At 41.5% G+C, this 24,097-nt stretch overlaps 1 protein-coding gene across 1 annotated transcript in view; it reads right to left on the reverse strand.

Annotated features, from left to right (window-relative positions):
- The window catches only part of LOC126272142 (ufm1-specific protease 1-like), a 38,837-nt gene extending 24,970 nt beyond the window's left edge, over positions 1-13,867 (reverse strand). Inside the window, exons 1-3 of the mRNA XM_049974756.1 lie at positions 13,039-13,867; positions 12,187-12,366; positions 2,599-2,814 (exon numbers count right to left, since the gene is read on the reverse strand). Coding sequence (XP_049830713.1) covers positions 2,599-2,814; positions 12,187-12,366; positions 13,039-13,203 — 561 coding nt within the window. The 5' untranslated portion in view covers positions 13,204-13,867. The remainder of the gene's footprint in view (positions 1-2,598; positions 2,815-12,186; positions 12,367-13,038) is intronic.
- Positions 13,868-24,097: the final 10,230 nt, after the last annotated feature.

The raw sequence follows: 24,097 nt of genomic DNA on the forward strand, positions 1-24,097 counted from the left end.
CAAGGGGCATGAAAGGGAAGCAGTGGTTGGGAATGGAGTGAGACAGGGTTGTAGACTCTCCCCGATGTTATTCAATCTGTATACTGAGCAAGAAGTAAATGACATTGTAATTCTTTCAGAGACAGCAAAGGACTTGGAAGAGCAGTTGAACGGAATGGACAGTGTCTTGAAAGGAGGATACCAGATGAACATCAACAAAAGGAAAACTACGATAATGGACTGTAGTTGAATTAAGTCGAGTGAAGCTGAGGGAATTAGATTAGCAAAAAATACACTTAAATTAGTAAAGGAGTTTTGCTATTTGGGGGGGAGCAAAGTAACTGATGATGATCAAAGTAGAGAGGATACAAAACGTAGACTGGCAATGGCAAGGAAAGCGTTTCTGAAGAAGAGACATTTGTTAACATCGAATATATATTTAAGTGTCAGGAAGTCGTTTCTGAAAGTATTTGTTTGGAGTGTAGCCATGTATGGAAGTGAAACATAGATGATAAATAGTTTGGACAAGAAGAGAATAGAAGCTTTCAAAATGTGGTGCTACAGAAGAATGCTGAAGATTAGATGGGTAGATCACATAATTAATGAGGAGGTACTGAATAGAATTGGGGAGAAGAGGAGTTTGTGGCACAACTTGACAAGAAGAAGGGACTGGTTAGTAGGACGTTCTGAGGCATCAAGGGATCACAAATTTAGCACTGGAGGGCAGTGTGGGGGCTAAAAGTTGTAGAGGGAGACCAAGAGATGAATACACTAAGCAGATTCAGAAGGATGTAGGTTGCAGCAAGTACTGGGAGATGAAGAAGCTTGCGCAGGATAGAGTAGCATAGAGAGCTCATCAAACCAGTCTCAGGACTGAAGACCACCACAACAACAACAATAACAACAACAACAACAACTAAGGCATACAGACAGTCGTTTTTTCTGTCACTCCATTTGAGAGTGGAAGTGGTAAGGAAATGATGTCGATAAAAGATTCTCACTCTGAAATTGAACTGAATGTCAGTTGCTTGTGAAAAGAGCATGTTTCACCTCATACCATTAGGAACAATGTTCATCAGCACATGCCAACTATGAATACAGCATGATTGTGGCCTACTGAGGCTGCAGTTTATGGTTCTGGGGTACTGCTCCTCACACTGGTGAAGATTCCACTACTATCATGCTAATAGTACTACAAGACCACATGTTACCTGTACTGTCCCAATCTAACTTGATACAGAGCGAGTTTGACTATTGTTCTGGTCAGCACATTCTCTAGATCCCTCACCCACTGAAAACATCTCAGTCATGGGTTGCCAAGACACTGGCATGCCTCAGTTGCTAGTGACTAAGACAGCAGTTAAAGCACCACAAATGATGCACCCATTTCTGTCGAGCTAACTCAGTTGACTATGGCAAGCTGCAACAGAGACAGTATGCTGTCAGAGGTGGCAGCTATCTCTACTAAATTTCATATCATGTATTGTAACAAGTCACCTACACATTTAAACATTATTGTTCCTACTACACTCTTTATGGTCAACACGTAAAATTTTGTTATCCTTTCTGATGTTGCTACACACATACACAAACACCACCAGGAAGGATATATATCTTTTATCACTCCCAAATTAGAATTCTAGAAAGTACTAGAGACATGAATATAATACACATGGGTACTCATCTATTAAACACACTGCCAGAGCACATTAAATGTCAGGTAAATAATGTGATGGTGTTTTAAGACAAGATTAAAGAATTTGCTGTTCAGCAACTTCTGCTACTCCACTGAAGTGTACACTGACAATAACTTAAGTTCAACATTTTAGGTTATTTTATAACTACAATAACAATTATAATACTACCGTGATTTGTCGTCTCAAGTCATTTCACTGTACTACACTTAAATTAAATGTACAGCACTGGCTTCTTTCCACATCTTAGAGACCACTCTCCATGGGATCTGTTGCAGAAGACTGACATATTGTAAGACCACAGGTTCTTTGGCCAATGTTTGTTTGATGATTTTTCTGATGTTTCGCCAGCACAAGTGGCTTGCATTGTCAAATGGAGCATGAAACTTTGACAATGCCAGCCACTCATGTTGGCAAAATGTCAGAAAAATCATCGAACAAATGTCGGCTGAATGTAAGACAAAACAAAGTGCAAACATGTTGTGGAAGCACACATTCCCTGTGCATTACACATGCAGCTTAATAAGAAAAGAGAGAATGACAAGTACATGGTTAAGTAATAAATATCATAGAAACAGTGAAAACTGAAATGCAGATGGTTACAGCATATAGGCAGATGTACAAATGAAGATTAAAAGTTGATATAATGTGTAACAACAATAAGTCAACGATGTATTTGCCCAGCTTGTGTCTGAAACACTTTAATATATGGTATAACCACTTCTACTGCCCCTCTATCCTTCCACTGTTAAAAGCAGTTTAATATCTAGCAGACACACTAACAAACACTTGTCTCCATTGCCAAAGTTTCTAAATTTTAATAATCTACTGACAGCAAAGAACATTGTCACGACTGTGAAGTGTGAAGTTATATCAAGAAACCTCTTTTGAAATCATTCACTGTTGTAAAATAAACTCATCTTACCACTACTAGAAGCGACGCTTCATTTCTTTCAACATCTGTATGTACTCCAACAATACACTTTGCGGAGCAATCTTTGTCACCACCCATCATCACTGGTGACCCTAGTTGAGAGAAGTGTTCCACTAGCTCAGGAATATGCTTGCACAGTTGTTTACCACTTGGGATGTGTATCACTTTGCAGGATACTCTGTAGAGTACATCTAGGACAAGGCAGGCCTGTATGAATATCATTCAAAATCCTTAACAATCACATGATATTATAAACAGATTCGCACACATAGCAAACATGTAAAAATAGAGATCTTAACCACTGGTACAATCTAATGTAATCACAATTTTATTACAGTAATGGAAAATCCAGAACGTCAGGACACAGAAGTTCTATTTGTAGGGTTTCACGCTTCCGCTGACATACACTGGCTTGCCCTTTGTTAAATTACACTTATTAGTTTTCGCCCTTAAAGGGAAGGAAGTAAGAATATAATTCCATCAAAAACAAGGTTATAGATGGAATACAAGCTTGGATTATACAAGGATGGGGTAGAAAATTAGCCATTTAGGGAGACCACATGACCTAATTCTGGATGGCCAGATAGGGATTTCAGTTCCATTTTTCCAAATGCAAGTTTAGTGCTTTAACCATTGCTTCATCTGAGTTGGTGTTTGACCTTTAACGGAAGAAAACATTACACACAAAGAAGATTAATGTGGACAGACTGCCACATCAGAGAAGTTAGAATGAACTAGGGTTAGAATATTACTTATTTTATATAAATCTTCAAAATTTTCCCACTTCTAACACTTATCATTTATTAAAAGTAAATAATGAAAAGAAAGTAACTGCATATTTGTAAAGAAACAGCATGGCTTTTAACATGTGAGCATAAGAAATTGGCATATGCAAGTTTTAATTCTCTTGCCTACACAAACAACATGTTTCACTGTGTTGGAACAAATGTTTGTCATTACACTGATCTGATGTCATGACTTAAGTCAAAAGACCCGGAAACGACATATTGTGACAAAATAAGTTGGGGTCTCTTTACTTCCTCTCTTGTTTTGCCATCTGCCTCCTCATATTCATTTTTGACTAATTACTATTAACATACACGAGTATAATCTGCATTATTCAAAAGGAACGGTTGGCCCTCAGTCTTAAAAGAATATAGCACCAGATCCAATTATGTGCTTAGTTTTGTGATTGTACTATTTCCTAATTTATTTTGACTATTTCTAGTTAATTTATTTTGTTGTAGAGTAAAATCAGTAATTGTTTTGTGACTTAGATTTTATTGTTGACTTATAAACAAATATAAATTCTGTACTAATTATAAACATTTGGGAGCAGTAGTACTAGGATCCTTAAAGTATTTATTTGGCTCTAATCGAAGACATATTAGCAAAGCCAGCCCTTAATTAACCCCAAAATAATTACCAGGTTCATCAAAAGCATTGTTTGCATAACTATATCTGTTAATTTCATTATTTAAACAAGTAATTCAGCCTAACCTTTGTGGTAGAAGGAACTGTTGAAAAGGAGGAATTTTTCAATATATTCAGTTAATTGAATAACATGTTTTAATTGTAATTTCTGTAACTTAAACACCGAACAATGTATAGTATCAGTACCTACTATTGTGAGGATATATAAAGGCCCAATTTTTGATCCTGAGACAGTCATTCCACGATAAATTTTCAGACGAGAAATCTATATTGGTTAGATCAACGACAATGCATCAACTTAACCATGTAATAAGTGTAACACAAATAGGCCATCTGTTAGAACAATGACAGTGTCTGTTCAATCTGTTTGAGATATAGGACATACTCTGTGATTAGGTATTTACTGCTCATAGATATTCAACAGCAAACTATTGTAGCAGTATGCTGACGTTTGCCTGCAAACTATTAATGAGGCTTATCAAAAGTTAACCCATAGTGAACTAGCCATATAACTGTGTAATACTGTGAAAGTAAATAACTGAAAATTAACTGTGCAACTGTCAACTACATCAATTTCAGTAGTCAGTGTTCAACTTCCACTCCCCCCCCCCCCATTTTTAAGTCAGTACAACATCACAATATGTTGACACCGAGTACTATCAATGAAGAAATAAAGCAGGCGAATGTCACAGTAAGACAGGTAACAACATTACATTATTCAAACAACACAAAGCTTTTTAAAGAAAGACCCAAAATTTGAAATTGCTTTATTAGTTTATTCTCATCTGAAGTCACTCTGTGGCAGTGATGCACTGTTTGGATCAATAAAAGTGTTTGTTATCAGGCATGGCTTGGACTCATGATTTACGGTGAAGTGATGTGCGATGTCCTATATGGTGGTACATTTGAGAGTTGGGATGTGAGTAGAGAGCATAGTTTTATGCGACATTCTATTGTCGTAAATTTTGTGTCTGAAAAACTGTTTGGTGTGCTATTTATAAATTGTACCTAGGAGTTATTGTGTGTGTCTGGTGTGTAACTGCCATGGATTCTACTACAAAATGAAATAGAGCTGGATGTTGAATGAGAGAGTGTGAGAAATGTTATGCACCTTGTCATTTCTGCCAAAGTTTGATGCCTTGGACAATTATGTTAAATATGTCATATGTGGGGAAACTATAAAAATGGTAAAAAGTTCTACAACCTGTAGCAGCAAAAGATTTATGTGGCATTATTAGGAAGACCATTTATTTGGGTCAGTTTGGAGAGTATGTGAGCTGTCATACACAATGTTGTTCAGTTGACCTATCATCGTCCTGTTTGGGTCTGTCCACACGAGACAAATTAGTGAGAAAGTGGTTGTAGAATAGTTTTTATTCTGTCATGAGGTGTCTTTAGAGTATGTATTTAATTTTATTATTTAATTTTATTGTATTCACGAATTGTGTTGTTTGGTTTGCATATTCTATGACAGTATGTTATTTGTTTTTATTTTGTGCAAGTCTTGGCTTCTTCCAATGTTAGTGTTTATGAAAGATGTGGGCTTAATTGACAGCCTTTGAGATTTTGTGATGAATGTAGGTTAATTGAAGTTAAGAGTATACTATCTGTATGTTCAGATCTCCCTCTCTGTGTGTGTTGTGTGAGCTTTTCTTTTTTCCTTTCTTCATAAAACTTCTTGGCAAAGTAACACTATTTGCCAGGCTGAGACTTGAATCGAAAACTGTCTGTCACGGGCACTGACGTTATGTTTGTCTGTGGACATTGCGGAGTTCAGTTTATATAATATGAGACTTTTAATCATTCAACAATCAATTGTTGTAATTACAGTTATGTTAGTGATAACTGTGACAAAGACATCCTCTGATATATTAGTACATGTCTTCTCTGAAAACTAGCTATAACAGATAGATCGGAACCCCACTCACAATGGAAATGTATTACTTCCAATGGCAACAAGTATGTCTGACCTAGCTTTCATGACATCCACATCAAAATCATCATCAGTGAACATGAGGCAGCTGCGGAGACAATGATTATCAAAGAACAAATGACATATAAAACATACAGAAAGATTTATTTATTCAGTAAACTACATGAAGAAGCAGTAGTGTCACGTCTCGCCAACAAACTTTAAATTTTTAGCTCAGCAAATAGACATTGTAGAGGAACTGCAGCTCAAGCATTGCACACATACATATCAAGTATGATGGGAGGAACCCTAAAAGGTGTACAGTTACTATAAAAAAATTCTACAGAAACATAGACTAATGCACGAAAGGTGTAAAACTAAGCATGACTGTATGAGATATCAAATCAAATTTGTGGCCACTTTGAGGATTTTTTGGTAGTTAGAACACAGCAAGTTATCTCTGTTGGAGAGCCATCAACAGTGTAGAACCAACTTCAGGTGTGCCTCAGGGAAGTGTGTTTGGCCCCTTGCTATCCGTGGTGTATATTAATGATTCTGCAGACACAGTAATCTTAAGCTTTTTGCAAAGGATTTAGTTATCTATAATGAAGTACTGTCGAAAGAAACTGCAGTCAGGTATCAATAAGATTTAACAGAAATGCAAAGAATGGCAACTTGCTTTAAATGTTCATAAGCATACAGTTGTACATTTCATAAAAAAAAGTTGTATTCTATGATTATATTGTCACTGAGTCTACATCTACATATATATATACTCCGCCAGCCATCAAGCGGTGTGTGGCGGAGGGCAGAATTTGCGCCAAAGTCATATCCCCCCCCACTGTTTCACTTGCAGATTGCGCAAGGGAAAAAACAATTGTCTGAACGCCTCAGTACGAGCTCTAATTCCCTTATCTTTGAATGGTGATCATTGCGCTATTTGAAAGTTGGTGGTACTAATATATGCTCTACATCCTCGGTGAAGATCAGATTTCAGAATTTAGTGAGCAGCCCCTTCCGTTTAGCGCATCACCTATCTGCAAGTGTGTTCCACTTCAAACTTTCTATGAGGTTTGTAACACTCTCATGATGGCTAAATATACCAGTCACAAATCTTGCCACTGTTCTTTGGACCTTCTCAATCTCTTGAATCAGACCCAAATAGTAAGGGTCCCATACAGATGAACAGTACTCTAATACTGGATGAACTAACATACTGTAAGCAATTTCCTTTGTTGAAGAACTGCATCGCTTCAGGATTTTATCAATAAACCGCAATCTAGAGTTCACTTTGCCCGTTACTTGTGTAATCTGATCATTCCATTTGAGGTCATTTCAAATAGTCCCACCCAGATACTTGACGGATGTTACTGCTTCCAAAGACTGGGCATTTATTTTGTACTAATACATTAATGGGGATTTTCGCCTTGTTATACACAGTAGGTTACACTTAATATTATTGAGAGATAACTGCCAGTTATTACACCATGCATTCATTTTCTGCAAATCTTCATTGATTTCTTCACAACTTTCGTGTGATACTCCATTCCTGTAGACTACAGCATCATCGGCAAACAGTCTAATGCCGCTGTCAACACCATCAACCAGACCGTTTATGTAAATCGTAAAAAGCAGTGGACCTATTATGCTGCCTTGGGGCACACCTGAAGTTATGCTTGTTTCTGTTGAAGTCACCCCATTCAGGATGACATACTGCTCTCTGTCTGTCAAAAAACTTTCTATCCAACCACATACATCATCGGATAGACCATAAGTGCGCACTTTTTGGAGCAAGCAGTAGTGTGGAACTGAGTTGAACACCTTTCGGAAGTCGAGAAATATGGCATCAGCCTGGGAGCCGGTATCTACAGCCTGTTGGATATCATGCACAAAGAGGGCCAGCTGTGTCTCGCATGACTGCTGTTTCCTAAAACCATGCTGGTTTCTGCAGATGAGCTTCTCAGAGTCTAGAAAGATCATTATGTCTTAACACAAAATATGTTCCATGATTCTACAACAAATTGATGTCAGTAAAATTGGCCGGTAATTATGTGCATCCAATTTTCTGCCCTTTTTATTGATTGCTATGACCTGTGCCTTCTTCTAGTCCCGTGGAACTTTCCACTGTTCCAAAGATCTCTGATAGATGATGGATAAGAATGGTGCTATATTTGTAGCATAGTCAACATATAATCTTACGGGGATAATATCTGGGCCACATGCCTTCCTGGTGTCTAAGGATCTTAACTGTTTTACAATCCCAGATACACTAAACACTATGACAGCCATCCTTGTGTTTGTTCGATAATTGAAAGGGGGAATGGTGCTGCAGTCTTCTACCGTAAACAAGTATTTGAAAACTAGCCTTAGAATTTCGGCACTATGTTTATCATCATCCGTTACATTACCTGTACTGGCAAGAGAAGGTATTGAATTATTTTTTGTGGTCACAGATTTTATGTATGACAAAAATTTTTTGGGGTTATTTTTAGAATCTACAGATAAAATATTGCTTTCAAATTCATTAAAAGAATTTGTCACTGACCTTTTGACAGCTGCTTTCATTCTGCATAATTTCTGTTTGTCAGCAGGGCAGTGACTGCCTTTAAAAAGACTGCAAAATTCTCTGCTTTCTCAGCAACTTCCTAATGTTTGTTGTACCACAATGGATCCTTTCCCTCCACTATATTTTTGCTAGGCACATACTTCTCTAGCACGTGGTGGACAATACCTTCAAAGTCCAACCAAAGATACTTAATATCTTTGTATTCCGCAGTGAATGCTTGGATCTGACTATGAAGATATTCATTTATGACACTTTTATTTGATTTACCAAACAAGAAAACTCTATGCTGTTTCTTTGGTTTTTTTGCAACTTCCACTGACATAGAAGCTACAACAATGTTGTGGTTGCTAATACTTTCTTCTAGAGTAACTTCCTCAAAAAGATCAGGTTTGTTTGTCGCCAAGATATCTAATATGTTCCCATCTGGAGTTGGTTTTCTAACCAATTGTTCAAGGTTGTATGTTGAGAACACTTCTAGAATAACTTCACAAGAGTCTTTCCTTCTGCCCCCTGTAATAAACATGTAATTTTCCTAGTCAATGGATGCCAGATTAAAGTCTCCACCTATAACTAACAGATAATTTGCATATTTATTTCCAATGTACTCAAGACTTTCCCTGAAACGTTCTGTGATGTTTGTTGCAGATGCTGGTGGTCTATAAAAACATCCTAATACAATGGTCAATCTTTGTCTGATTGACAGCTTGATCCAGACTATTTCACAGTCCGACCCAGTATCGATCTCAACTGCGTTTAAACAGCTTTTAACTGCAATGAACACACCACCTCCCATACTAGCAGTCCTATCCTTCCTAAACATTGTTCAATCCAAGTTCAAAATTTCATTGCTATTTATGTCTGGTTTCAACCAGCTTTCGCTACCTAATAGGATTTTGGCATTGCTACTGTTTATTTCGGAGAGTAACTCGGGGATCTTGCTAAGGCACTTCGAAAATTTACTAACATGAGGTTTAGCATATTTAAATCCTTTGGAATGACCTATTTATGTGAATTAACAATTTTTGCAGTTAGCATACCCACATCAGTGTCATGAACTGGTAATTTTTCAGGCCAACGGTTTGTTTCCCGTGGAGAGGAACCTAATCTAAGAAACCCTCATGCGCATGCCACAAGTACTGTGCTACCCATGTAGTAGCTTCCTGTATATAGTGCACTCCTGATCTATCGAGGGGCATCCTACAACCTTCCACCCCATAGCGTAGGTCGAGGTATCTACAACCACTTTTGTGACAGCCGATGCTGCTTCTGGTTTAGATTCTCCACTCGACTCCAAACCAGAGGACCCTGGGTGGGAGTGGTTTGTATTCGCATGCATAAGGTGCAGTGGTTGGTGGGTTGGGGCATCGCCGATTGGATGTTGGATGTGGGGGACCCTTGACCCTATCTTCTCTTCCAGATGCCTCCTTTACCACTCTTTTAGATGCAGCTTGCTTCTCTTTCTGCTACACCCTATTTTTTATTCTAGGTGTTACACTCTATTGAACAGTGGGTGCTCTTTATGGCCTTGGGTTGGCTCCCATCACCTGCAGAGCCCCGGGAACACTGACCTGCTGCCTTACCTATTTATCTCATCTTGTTTTTATTATCTCTCCTCGAGAGATGGAGGCCAATTTAGCCAGCCGTCGAAAGAACCCAAGGATTTCCTTGGAACCCCGATGACAGACATTGTTGGTGCCAACATGTGCTACAATCTGCAGCTGGCTGCACCCTGCACGCTCGATAGCCACCAGGAGAGCCTCTTCCACATCCCGAACAAGGCTCCCTGACAAGCATACCGAGTTAACGTTGGACTTCTTCCCCACCTTGCCGCTATGTTCCTGAGGGGCTCCATGACCTGCCCAACATTGGAGCTCCCAATAACTAACAAACCCCTACACAGTTGGAATCAGTCAACTCATTCCAGTAACCTGGACGTAACAATTTATATAGTGATATGAAATGGAACAATCATATCGACAGTAATATGTAAAGCAGATGGCAGGCAGTGATTCACTGGTAGAATACTACACAAATGCATTGTCTACAAAGGAGACTGCATTCTAGGATACTGATGAAGTGTGGAACCTGTACCAAACAGGAGTAACAGGGGATAGTGAAAAGTTGGCACGAAAGAGCATGAGTGGTGACGTTTCAGCCATAGGAGAGTTTCAAAAGGATACTGAAGAAACTGGACCCAGGCACTTGGGAGACGGACACAAACCATTCCATGAAGGGCTACTTAGAAACTATATGGCACCAACTTTAAGTGATGACTCTTAGAATATATTACAACCCCCTAATTATTCACCTGAAGCGACCGCTAAGACAAGATTAGACCAATTACAGCTTGTACTGAGGCATTTAAGCAACCACTCTTTCCACGCTCCATATATTAATGGAACAGGAAACATCCTTAAATAACTAGTACAACACGATGTACCAGCTACCATGCACTTCACAGTGGTTTGTAGAGTGTAGATTTAGATGTAGAATAGTCACACACTGTTTGGTCACATCAAATTGGTAAATTTCAGTGGTGCTGCCAGTAGCGGAGAAAACTGCCACTAGATGGAATAAACTCATTCATATCCAAGTGCTGCAATATTTCTGCATGTGTCACGACTGATTTCGTATAAGCACAACACAAGGGCACTGTGGCAAGGAATCAGCATTGCCTTCATTTCACCTCTCCTCTCTCTTGGCATTCCTAATATGGGGCATGGCAAAACTCCTACCATTCCTGAACTTGTGCAAGCTTCACAACACATGTAAATCCAATTTAAAGCCATATTTTAGGGGCACAAAGAAAACTGATAACTAGGTGTTTGTATTTTGTAAAGCAGTGAACAAATATGCACAATGCAATGAATAAATCTAATGCTTTTATCAGTGATGCAATCTAGGTGGCAACTATTAGTCAACATTACGTAACTACTAGGCTGACAACAACATTAAATAATCAAAAGTATCTCAAAATCCACGGGAATGGGGTGGGATTTTGATTCTAATATTAATGCAACTAAACATACCAAATATTTGAAAACATCAGACTACAGTCTGAAAATATGTCTCCAATGACGACAAATATAATTATGGAATGGACACTGTATAACAAAAACTGATTAGTGTCAGGACAAACACATTGGCTTCAGCAATTCTCAATCAGATTAAAGCCTCTCAATCTAACCTAGATTCCGGGCTACACCACAAGTAGTGTAATTTGCAATATAGGTAGTCAATCTGGTCCCTACTACCCACTATTGGCCTTCCAGTTTCCTTGGTGGGCGGTAAGCAGTAGTGGGTTTTAATAAATTTTTCATTAGGTTTTCTTAAAATTTTGGTATAGCATTTGGCGGGTATCTTTTGTTACATGCTTTAACTTTCTGGAACTCTGCTTTTTACAGTTTATAAAGTAAAGTCACTTTCCTAACTGCCTAAATCATTACTGTGGAACCAGTGGTAGGGTATAAAATTTTATTACTAACAGAGATACAAATGAGGGTGGCAGTAAAAAAAGGTTGAAAATCTCTGATTTGCTTTAAAAACAGTTTCACTACAACCACACTACTGCCTACAAGGTAGCTTGCTTTCTTTCACTTGCATCTGTGGCTTCATATAAATGTGTGTAACATTAACTTCTTACCTACAGTCACAAATAACAACTTACTTCAAAGCACCCAATCCAGTCCCTCGATCCTATGAAATGTGTAGGTTTGTCCTCTATACTAACAAGGACTCTCTGTATTTCTCGAATATGTGGTACTGGTGGTGGTGAGCCCTTTCCTTTCAGACTTTCCTTCACCCAGGAGCATAATGTCTGGAGAGTTCTGTATCCACAGCCCCAACCCTACAAAAATCATTAAACACATATAATAAACACTCAATAAGTTTGCAGAGATACATTATAGCATGATTTGAAAGTTTACAGTGAGAACTGATTTTCAACATCCGTTGAACCTGTCAACAAATGTAATTCATTCTTCGATAAATATTGGTCAGCTACTTAGTTACCAAGACCATAAACATGACGTTTCGCCTCTGTATTTTGCAACCAAAAGTGCGTCTCAGTACATAGGCCTACTGCTTGGTTCATGGCACATGAAATTCTTTGTTTAACAATTTTAAGCAGTCCATCACAAAAACCATCTAGGAACAATGCTTTGAACATTTAAGGTGGTGTAACAATTCCTTAATAAACTAAAGATGCATATCTGTTTTAGCAAGAGTTATGTACGAAGGGGCTTCTAATGTTTTTCATGGAGAATATACAGTACATATATTTTCATGGACGGGGGACTGCTCTTTACCACACTCGACCCACTATTTACAGCTTATGTGATTTCCAGAATACACATTACAACGAAAGCGCAGGAACCAGTTATTGTTAGTAAACAATACTTTTTTTCCCTTAAAATGTTCAAACTTCACATACCTAACCGTTTTCAGGGCTGTGTGTTTTTTTACTGTGTTTAGTTTGTCTATTACAGGCCGTATCTACCACCACGTATAAATATTGTACCTTATCTGAAAATCCATCACATCCGTAATGGTAATAGTCGTATGTTCCTTTAACATAATTGACGGTCCCACAATCTGTAACGTCTTTCAAACCCACGTGTACATCACTAAGCAGACTGTCGCGATAGTCTTTTGGAGGCATCTTCCTAGATAAGACGCTTGACATCCATTAATGGGCGTTAACTATATTCTGTCCTTCAAATTGATTCATGTTCGGGTTCACAGAACATCAAATCGTAAGCGGTGGTACTTTGTTTACTTGCTATGTTTCGTATATCAAAGATATTCTAAGAGTGTCTTTATCAGTGACCTCTACACAGTCAGATCACAGGCCTTCATTTGTTCTTCCCAAGGAGGTTTTTTCCTATGTATTTGGCCATAGAGTATTATTGTTGTTTATTTGAGGCACTTTTACTCTGTATTCCATCAGGCGGCTCTCAGTGTTTTGGAATTTCACAGAGTACAGCTGCATTTACCTAAAAATTTAGTGATTAGTTTTAAAATTAATATATAATTTTTATGAAGGGCAGAGCCAACTCAAACTGGCCGTCAAATCACGCCAAAACATTCCACAACGCATTTCATAAGTGAAATTAACACTGGCCGTCAGCGCAGTATCACGTCAAGTCACGATGAGCAGGCGCCAACGGGCTTAAGTGCATGCGGCAGCCGCGTCGAGCAGCGTCTTCTCCCACTGCTGACTACTCCAAGTATCGCTGTTTACTGTTTGAGCAGTGAGCAACAAGCAAACAGATGCCATCCGGAACAATTTTTCTGGCGCGTCCAAGATATCAGTTTCACGCATGCGTAGAGCTGTCTGGCTTTGAGTTGGAGTAGATTCCATATCATAACAGTCGCGATACTCACACAACACTAGCGGTCCAAGCGGCAAGGAAGGTGAACGTCAGACGCGTCGTAAGCATAATGTTTGTTTTGCATCCATTTCCTACGTAATTTACGAAATATTGGAGTTATTTTCTTGCTCCAAGGGTTTGTGTAGTATCAGGAGGCATATACGTGTATAAAAATGATTCTAAAATAAGCGCAAGTATGGACAAAAACCATGGATCGAGTGGCAAGCTACAACACATTCGTGAAGAAACACTTGTGGCGTTGGATAGAATTGCAGCTTACCACGTTGATATAAAAAGAATATAAATACACAGATTCACACGTAAGAAGCACAGACCTGTACCTCTACATACAAAAGCGATCGGCAGCTCATTTACCGATCTGTAGGCCTACTGTGTTTGTCATTGTCGCCTGTTGCTTTATGTTACTCTAAGTGGGATAAGCAATTGCCAAATAGGGGAGAAATATGTTGAAAACATTGAGCTGATTACATTACATTTCCCGCAAAACCAAATATTTGAATAATTTTCAAACAATCTGTCAGTGATGAGGTGCTAAAAAAATGTCATCGCAGGAAGGAAGCAAGGAAAATTAAATGACTAAAGCCGGGTTCACACACGCAACGAAAGTATCGCCACAAGTCAAGTCATTCTGGAGTGGCGGTGTAAGCTACCGTTCACACAGGACGCCACAAATTCTTCGTCATTGCGCAGTTTGCAAAACGGCGTCACCTATCTCAGGTGATTAAATGGCTGTACATATTACTGAATAAGATGTTTTGGAAACATAATAAATGTAAAATATTACTTACCAAAGTGTTTCTCGTCTCTTGTCTCGACTATATGTTTTAAGAACCGGTCTGCAGCTTCAGACCAAGCAAGGCTGGGTTTGTAAATACCGTCTGTAGACACACACTCTTAAGCGATTTCAGTACTTTTTTATGTTCATTCATGTAAGCATTTCGAATGCTTCGAATTTTTAATTTTGTTGTAGCTACATCAATTCCATGTACATATTCACGCATACTGTTTACTATTTCAATTAATGCAGCATCTCTCAAATTTCTGTCTTTGTATGATTAGCTATTGTGGTTCCAAAGTCATTCTCGTTCTTGATACACCTCCAAGAATCTCATAATTGTCGCTGTTGACCACTTTTTCGACATATTAATAGCAAAAGCACTATCTGCAAACGAATACGCACTAGAAAGGTTTGAATCCAGCCGCGAGGTAGCAATCGAATGACGTTATTCGATTGTGGAGAAGGCAAAATGGCGCAACAAATTAGAACCAAGTTCAACTTTTTGTGGCTTGAGAAAAGTAGAGCTTCTTAAATGGCGCCACCGGAAACTAGGAGTTCACACAAGCAACTACAAAGCAACTGCAGTTCGCCATTAGCAGTGGCGATACTTTTGTTGCCTGTGCTTAACAACAGAAGTGAATGAAATACATACCAGAGAAATGAGCAGCCCAAATGAGCCAACTTCTTCAGTTTCTTATTTGTTTTCTTGTTGTTAGAAACTATGACGTGATACCAATAAATATCGGGATCCTATAGTATTCAGCATTCGTTTGTCCTTGTTCACTTGATCCTTCTGATACAATCTAGGGATCTGCACATTCTGACAGCTCACACGCTTTTGTAAGGCACGAATAACTGCACTTAATCTAATCATTTCATCGTCAAAGCAGGGCTGTGTTGACAATTCACACAAATCTGGCACCGACACACGGAGAGTTGAGCTGACTGCTTCCGTGTCATAGGATTGTTTTACAACTTTTGATGGATTGTCGAATCTTTGTGGCAGTTTCCTTTTCATCGACAGTTAAGGTGGCTTACTTGGGATGTCAAATAGTGTGGGTACTGCATTCCACATGAGTCTATTATTGTCTGCGTTCATGAATTGGTTTTGTTCGAAATGTAGCGAACAAAACCTAATATTACTGTGCAAGTAAGCTGGGTCCTTTTTCATAAGGTCTTCTCGCTGCTATTAACTAGCCATTTTCTGCTCCTACAACGAAACGTTAATCATTAATACACATGTAGTTTGTAAGCAAATCGTGACGATACAGTTTGTTAAAACTATGGTATGTACCTTTCAGGATCCTTAGGAAACCTAAAAAAACACGGTTGTGGTGTCTTCTTCCCGTTCTTCCCGCTTGTAAAAACCATTGTAGAAATCAAAATAAACAAACACTATGCGCTTTCACTATCGCGCCGAACTCACAGTTTAATCCACTGGCCGCTTGGGGCGCTGCTGGCGTGGTAGGCAACAAAATCGAGGCGAAGTGTCGCGACTGTTATGTTATACTGTGGTATTATTGTTGTCTATTTAAGGCGACTTTTACTCTGTATTCCAACAGGCGTCTCTTAGTGTTTTGGAATTTTACAGAGTACATCTGCATTTACCTAAAAATTTAGTGATTCGTTTTAAAATTAATATATAATTTTTATGAAGGACAGAGCCAACTCAAACTGTCCATCAAGTCACGTCAAAACATTCCACTTCTCATTTTATATGTGGCATTAACACTGGCCATCAACGAACCATCACATCAAGTCACGATGAGCAGATGCCAATGGGCTTAAGTGCATGCGGCAGCCGCGTTTGAGCAGTGTTTTCTCCCACTGCTGACTACTCCAAGTATCGCTGTTTACTGTTTGAGTAGTGAGCAACAAGTAAACAGATGCCATAAGGAAAAAAAAAATTGGCGCTCCCAAGATGCCAGTTTCACGCATATGTAGAGCTATCTGGCTTGGAGTGGGGGTAGATTCCATTCCACATGACTTGTGTTTACTTTTCATTAATTTGGTGTTTTAGTGCAGCTCTCACGTTAAATTGAAGCAAAACGGATTTCCATGGCTGAAAGCTATCAAATGAATTAAAATACATTAAGGTAATAGCGGAAGACTAAAGTAATATGTTATTAGTTTCAGTTTTCTGATTTATTTCCACGTTATTAGCAGCATTAATCGTCTTGCAGAACAATGAAATTATTTTTGTCGGTTTACTAGAATGAACTATTCTTTTGCACTGAGGCAGTCAATTGATTTGACACACACTGTATTTCATTTCATACTGTTGTCAAGTTTTAACTGTTCGCTCAGTTTCATCGGCACATTTTCATATCTTCGTTCTTATAGCATTAATAGATCACATATTAAGGCATGATAAAGAACCAAGTATGTGAGAATACTCTCAAGCAAATTAACAGCCTGAAAACCACAACGAAAAGCTTAATACCAGGTACCTCAGTGTGAATCCAGACTTACAAATGTGCAATTTAAGCGGAATTATGCTTTTTAGTAGGCAGTGGATACCGAAGACGTTAAAACTAAAACATGTATTTGTTCCAAACGGTAGTGACTAGATGCAGCACCATATTTACTTACACATATTTCGATGTTCTGTGTTACGATTTGCAGCATACCTTTTCAAGGTGAAGGGGCGTTGAAGATTTATCACAAACACGACATGCTTACGATAAGGGCCACTTTTAAGGCGCGTCCACGCTACTCATGGTCGCCAGACTTGTGCTCGACATGCTCGTCTGTCAGGAGACTTGTCAAGCTTGTCTGACTTGTCAAACTTGTCTGACTTGCGCTCGTGTAGCTTCTGTCTTCGTCCACACTAATCCAGTTGCTTGCCAGGCTTTAGCTCATGAGGAGCCGCACCGTACTCACAGTCGTGACCAGTGCCAGTTTCCTAATTTAAAAATAGACGAAGTGGTTATAGCAAGTGCCAGCTTCCTTGTGATGCACATTTTCAGCTGAGGAAGAACGTAGAAGAGGACGCTACAAAGACCCAAGAAAATACAGGTGGTGGGCGACCACAGTTTTCAGAAGCAGAAAAAGATATAGTGTGAGTGTTTTGATGGATGACTTGAATGTTGAAAACATACACTCCTGGAAATGGAAAAAAGAACGCATTGACACCGGTGTGTCAGACCCACCATAATTGCTCCGGACACTGCGAGAGGGCTGTACAAGCAATGATCACAAGCACGGCACAGCGGACACACCAGGCACCGCGGTGTTGGCCGTCGAATGGCGCTAGCTGCGCAGCATTTGTGCACCGCCGCCGTCAGTGTCAGCCAGTTTGCCGTGGCATACGGAGCTCCATCGCAGTCTTTAACACTGGTAGCATGCCGCGACAGCGTGGACGTGAACCGTATGTGCAGCTGACGGACTTTGCGCGAGGGCGTATAGTGGGCATGCGGGAGGCTGGGTGGACGTACCGCCGAATAGCTCAACACGTGGGGCGTGAGGTCTCCACAGTACATCGATGTTGTCGCCAGTGGTCGGCGGAAGATGCACGTTCCCGTCGACCTGGGACCGGACCGCAGCGACGCACGGATGCACGCCAAGACCGTAGGATCCTACACAGTGCCGTAGGGGACCGCACCGCCACTTCCCAGCAAATTAGGGACACTGTTGCTCCTGGGGTATCGGCGAGGACCATTCGCAACCGTCTCCTTGAAGCTGGGCTACGGTCCCGCACACAGTTAGACCGTCTTCCGCTCACGCCCCAACATCGTGCAGCCCGCCTCCAGTGGTGTCGCGACAGGCGTGAATGGAGGGACGAACGGAGACGTGTCGTCTTCAGCGATGAGAGTCGCTTCTGCCTTGGTGCCAATGATGGTCGTATGCGTGTTTGGCGCCGTGCAGGTGAGCGCCACAATCAGGACTGCATATGACCGAGGCACACAGAGCCAACACCCGGCATCATGGTGTGGGGAGCGATCTCCTACACTGGCCGTACACCTCTGGTGATCGTCGAGGGGACACTGAATAGTGTACGGTACATCCAAACCGTCATCGAACCCATCGTTCTACCATTCCTAGACCGGCAAGGGAACTTGCTGTTCCGACAGGACAATGCACGTCCGCATGTATCCCGTGCCACCCAACGTGCTCTAGAAGGTGTAAGTCAACTACCCTGGCCAGCAAGATCTCCGGATCTGTCCCCCATTGAGCATGTTTGGGACTGGATGAAGCGTCGTCTCACGCGCTCTGCACGTCCAGCACGAACGCTGGTCCAACTGAGGCGCCAGGTGGAAATGGCATGGCAAGCCGTTCCACAGGACTACATCCAGCATCTCTACGATCGTCTCCATGGGAGAATAGCAGCCTGCATTGCTGCGAAAGGTGGATATACACTGTACTAGTGCCGACATTGTGCATGCTCTGTTGCCTGTGTCTATGTGCCTGTGGTTCTGTCAGTGTGATCATGTGATGTATCTGACCCCAGGAATGTGTCAATAAAGTTTCCCCTTCCTGGGACAATGAATTCACGGTGTTCTTATTTCAATTTCCAGGAGTATATATTTCAAGATATTTTGCCGTACATCCGCATCAGATTTTGAATATCTGATATATTTGGCTGGACCGAAAATATCGAAGGCTGACAGCAAATTTAGGAAAGCCATACCAGTTAGTGAGCTTTTGGCACTTACGCCCAGATACCTCGCAACTGGCCATCCCTACACCAGCCTCAGCTTTTTATTTAAAGTCTCCAAGAAAGTGATATCAAACATTGTTCCTGAAGTATGTGCAGCTCTTACTGGCAGCTTGAACGTGTAGCGACCGCTACTCACATCAACTGCTGTGTCGGCACACGTTAGTTCCGTTCGTGCCATCCATAGATACAGTGCTGTCGCGATTTCAGTGACTGAACGACAACAAATGAATGGCGCAAACCGCCGATTTTGAATCCACCACTTGGAGCGCTGAATAATGTTGTTGCCTGATCTTTGGAGTTATAACTTCTGCTTTTATATTTATTCTGTTCCTTGGTTACTGTTTTTGTTGTTCACAAGTTACCTATAGCATTTGTGCTTGTTTTTCTGTAATATCAAGTAATAAACCGTTCAAGTGTATTATCAGTGCATATTTGAATACTTATTAAGTATGGGTAGCTCTACGCGACGAAAATATATCTGCCAGTGGTGACCCTGACGTGATTCGGGATGAGAAAACCCGTCTCGTGACAAAATTGATTACAGAATGGAATCGCGTTCGGTATCGAGACCGGCTGTTCGCCTCCCACTGTTTTGGCCACATAATCCAGTTCTATGGTTCGCTCAGGTTGAGGCCAGCTTTTGCTATGCCGGAATTACAGCGGATGCAACTAAGTTTGCATTAATAGTGAGTCAGATCGAGCAATGCAATTTCGAAGTTCAAGATATAATCATGGCACCACCGACCGAGAATGCATACGAAACATTAAAGACTGAACTTATTCGTAGAGTTGTAGCATCGCAGGAAGACCGTATCAGACAAGTGCTGACTCAGGAAGATATAGGCGACAGAAAACCGTCTCAGTACCTGCGTCACCTCTGCAGCAAGGTGGACATCAGAACAGTGCCCGACAATCTTCTCCATACGCTATGGAGCAGCCGTCTGCCGCCGCAAGTAAAGGCGAGCGTCGCATTGCAGACAGAGATATCCCTGGACACTGTTGCGGAATTGGCCGACCGCATCCAAGATGCCATCGCTCCGGACCAACAGGTTGGTGCTGTAACAATGTCTGGTATCGTCGCGTCCGTGGCTCTTTCCGTTTCACGCTCAGATTACGATGCTCTGTCTCCCGAAGTCGATGCACTGAGCACACAGATTGGCACACTGTTGTCACAAGGAAGTCCTAGTCGCTACAGAGGACGTAGCCGCAAACGATCTAGGAGCCGTTCCTGCACTCAGTCTGTATCACATGCTGGTCGATCACTTCTTGGTATTACAGAAGATTTGGTGAGCAGGTTAAAAAGTGCACTAGCCCCTGCGCCTACCCAAATGCAGACGGCGGTTGGACGTACTCGCCACCAACCACTCAACTACATCCCGGCGCCTATTCATTACTGACAGGGTATCAGGCCGGAAGTATTTAACAGACACAGGGTCCGACCTTAGTATCCTGCCCAGAGCGTCACTGCGCTGTTGCAGGCCACCCACTGCATTTAGCTTGTCTGCCGCTAATAATTCAGCGATTGCAACGTATGGCACGTGGTGTGAAGAATTGAATTTGAGGATCCGCCGTCATTTCACCTGGGACTTTACTGCAGCAGACGTGGGCGAAGCAATATTTGGTGCCGATTTATTAGCTCACTATCAGCTCCTACCGGATGTAGCGAATTCCCGCCTAATAGACAATGTTACCGGACTTAAACCACTGGGTACCATTGTGATGCCAGAACATACAACATCAAGGTTATACATGTTGCAGACCAGGAGTATCGCTCGCTGCTGCATGAGTTCTCGACGTTAACGAGGCCTTCTGGTTTGTCACAGCAAGTTTTGCACGATACGGTCCACCACATAAAAACTACGGACGGGCTGGCTGTGTCTTGCCGGCCGAGACGATTGGCTCTAGGACGCCTCGCCATTGCTAAAACAGAATTCGACACGATGTTACGAGAAGGTATCATCCAACCCATAAGTAGTCCATGGTCATCTGTACTGCATTTAGTACCCAAAAAGGGAGGAGCCTGGCGCCCGTGTGGCGATTACAGAGCGTTCAACTCACGGACTATGCCTGATCGCTACCCAGTGCCACTACTAAAAGACTATAGCCACGCACTGCATGGAGCCACTGTATTCAGTATTACAGACTGCGCAAAAGCGTATACACAGATTCCCGTGGCAACAGAGGACATTCCAAAGACCGCTGTTATTACGCCATTTGGGTTGTATGAAAGCAAGTTTACGTCCTACGGCCTGCGTAACGCCCCTCAAACCTGGCAGAGGTTCATCGATTCTGTTTTGCGTGTGTTGAATTTTTGTTTTGGCTATCTGGACGATGTGTTAGTGTACTCATCGTCCAAGGAACAATATTGCCACAGAGAATTTTTTGAGCGTTTCGAGAAGTACGGTTTGTGTTAAACACAGCTAAATGTGTGTTTGGCCAACATCAATTCGATTTCCTGGGTCATACAATATCTTCATCAGCCTCATTGCCACTCATTGGGAAGGTTGAATCCATATTGAAATTACCCAAGTCATCTACAATAAAAGAGCTACGCAGATACTTAGGAATGCTCAGTTTTCACCGCTGTCATTTACCGCGCACTGTCGAACAACAGGCGCCGTTGAATGCAGTACTGGCTGGTCCCAAGGTTAAGAGCAGTTCTCCTGTGCAGTGGACCAAGGACATGAATGGGGCTTTCAAAGTAACCAAAAAGAGCCTAGCACAAGTGGCCCTGCTGGCACACCCCAAGCTCGAAGCTCCACTGGCATTAGTGGTGGATGCCAGTCAGTTAGCGATTGGTGCAGCCCTCCAGCAATGGGTGGACGATGCCTGACAGCCACTGGCTTATTTCTCGCACAAGCTGTCATCTGCATAACAAAGATTGAGCACATATGATTAGGAACTCTTAGTCATATATAAAGCAATCAAGTACTTTTGACCACAGGTTGAGGCATGAGAGTTTATGATATACACCGACCACAAGCCTTTAACATATGCCTTCAAGAAAAACAGCAACACTTACTCTCCATGGCAGTACAGCCAATTGGAATTTATTAGCCAGTTTAGTACAGGCATCCGTCATATATCAGGCATCACTAATGTTGTTGTGGACTGCCTCTCTAGAGTGGCCAGTGTCTCACAGCCTGTGGACATGATGGCTCTTGCCATGGCGCAACAAGAAGATTACGAGCTACACACCATATTGCATGAGGACCTGCAGCACTTAAGTTACAGCAAGTCGACATTCGTCGCGAGAACATGAAATTCTACTGTGAAGTGTCACACGAGAGATCACGCCCTTTTGCTCCCACTGCATTTCGCAGGCCAGTGTTGAAGTCCTTACATAATCTTTTCGATCCAGGAGTGCGGTCAACATTCAAGCTAGTGTCTTAGTGGCTCTTGTGACCAGGGATAGAAAAAGACTGCTGTGAATGTACGAGAACATGCCAGCATTGCCAACTTTGCAAAATCACTCTCCACATCATTCCCCAATAGAAGAGTCCCCAGACACTTCTTCATGCTTCGCCCATGTTCATCTTGATGTTGTAGGACCACTTCCTCCATCAGATGGTCAGCGGTACATATTCACAATGACTGACAGATATAAGCGATAGCCTGAATCACTACCTACGGACAACATCTCCACAGAAACACTAGCCACCGCTTTCACATCAACCTGGCTGGCGAGATTCGGCTGTCTGCTCCATATCGCCACCAACAGAGGCTGACAGTTCTAGCCAGATTTGTTCACACAGTTGGAGAAGTTCTGTGGCTACATCCATCACAAAAATACCAGTTATCACCCGGCCAGCAAAGGCATGCTTGGACGTTGGCATCGAACACTGAAGGCTGCGCTAATGCGCCATGGAACATCTTGGATGTCTGCACTACCCGTAGTCCTGCTGGGTCTATGAGCCACATACAAACCAGATATAGAGTCCTCAGCGCAATATATCAGGTAAATTCAGTAAGAACCAAACAGAATGCTCCATTCACCAGAAGTTCCACGACATCAGAGAATCACAAGACATCCTTTGCCCAGGGCATAGGAGCGTCTACAGACCAGTTCTAACGAGACAAGGGTAAGGTATGTATGGGAAGTTCCGTGACATCTGACTCATGTGATGTCATCTTTGTTCGAGTGTTCAGAGAAAAGGCCAAACAGACCATCCGCCTCTGGCTTGGACAGGGGGGACGCTGTCCCCAACTGCCTATGTGGCTTTAGAGCATCTACAGACCAGCAGATGCAGGAAATCGAAAATTAGCCGAAAATTCCAGCAGTGCTTCAAATTGTCTTTGTGCTTTTTTTTTCATGATGTGCTGTGGGTTTGGAAATATGTCATGAACTTTTAGAAATGTAATTGTTCTGATTTTCCCATCTGTGCTTAGACACTAATGTGCTTCATAGCCACGCGGAATTAGCCGGGTCGTCTAAGGCGCTGCAGTCGTGGACTGTGCTGCTGGTCCCGGCGGGGGTTTGAGTCCTCCCTCAGGCATGGGTTGGTGTGTTTGTCCTTAGGATAATTTAGGTTAAGTAATGTGTAAGCTTAGGGACTGTTGACCTTAGCAGTTAAGTCTCATAAGATTTCACACACAATTGAACATTTGTGCTTCGAAAAATGAGGAAAATAGAAAATAAGAGCGTAAACGTCCCTGGCTCCAGCATCAAGTATAAACTAATACGACTCAGCGTTTCAGGAAAGTGATAAACACCACAGCAGCTGTATGAATCAGTAATTTCTTTCTC

The sequence above is a fragment of the Schistocerca gregaria genome, chromosome 5, assembly GCF_023897955.1.
Source record: "Schistocerca gregaria isolate iqSchGreg1 chromosome 5, iqSchGreg1.2, whole genome shotgun sequence".
Lineage (NCBI taxonomy): Eukaryota > Metazoa > Arthropoda > Insecta > Orthoptera > Acrididae > Schistocerca > Schistocerca gregaria.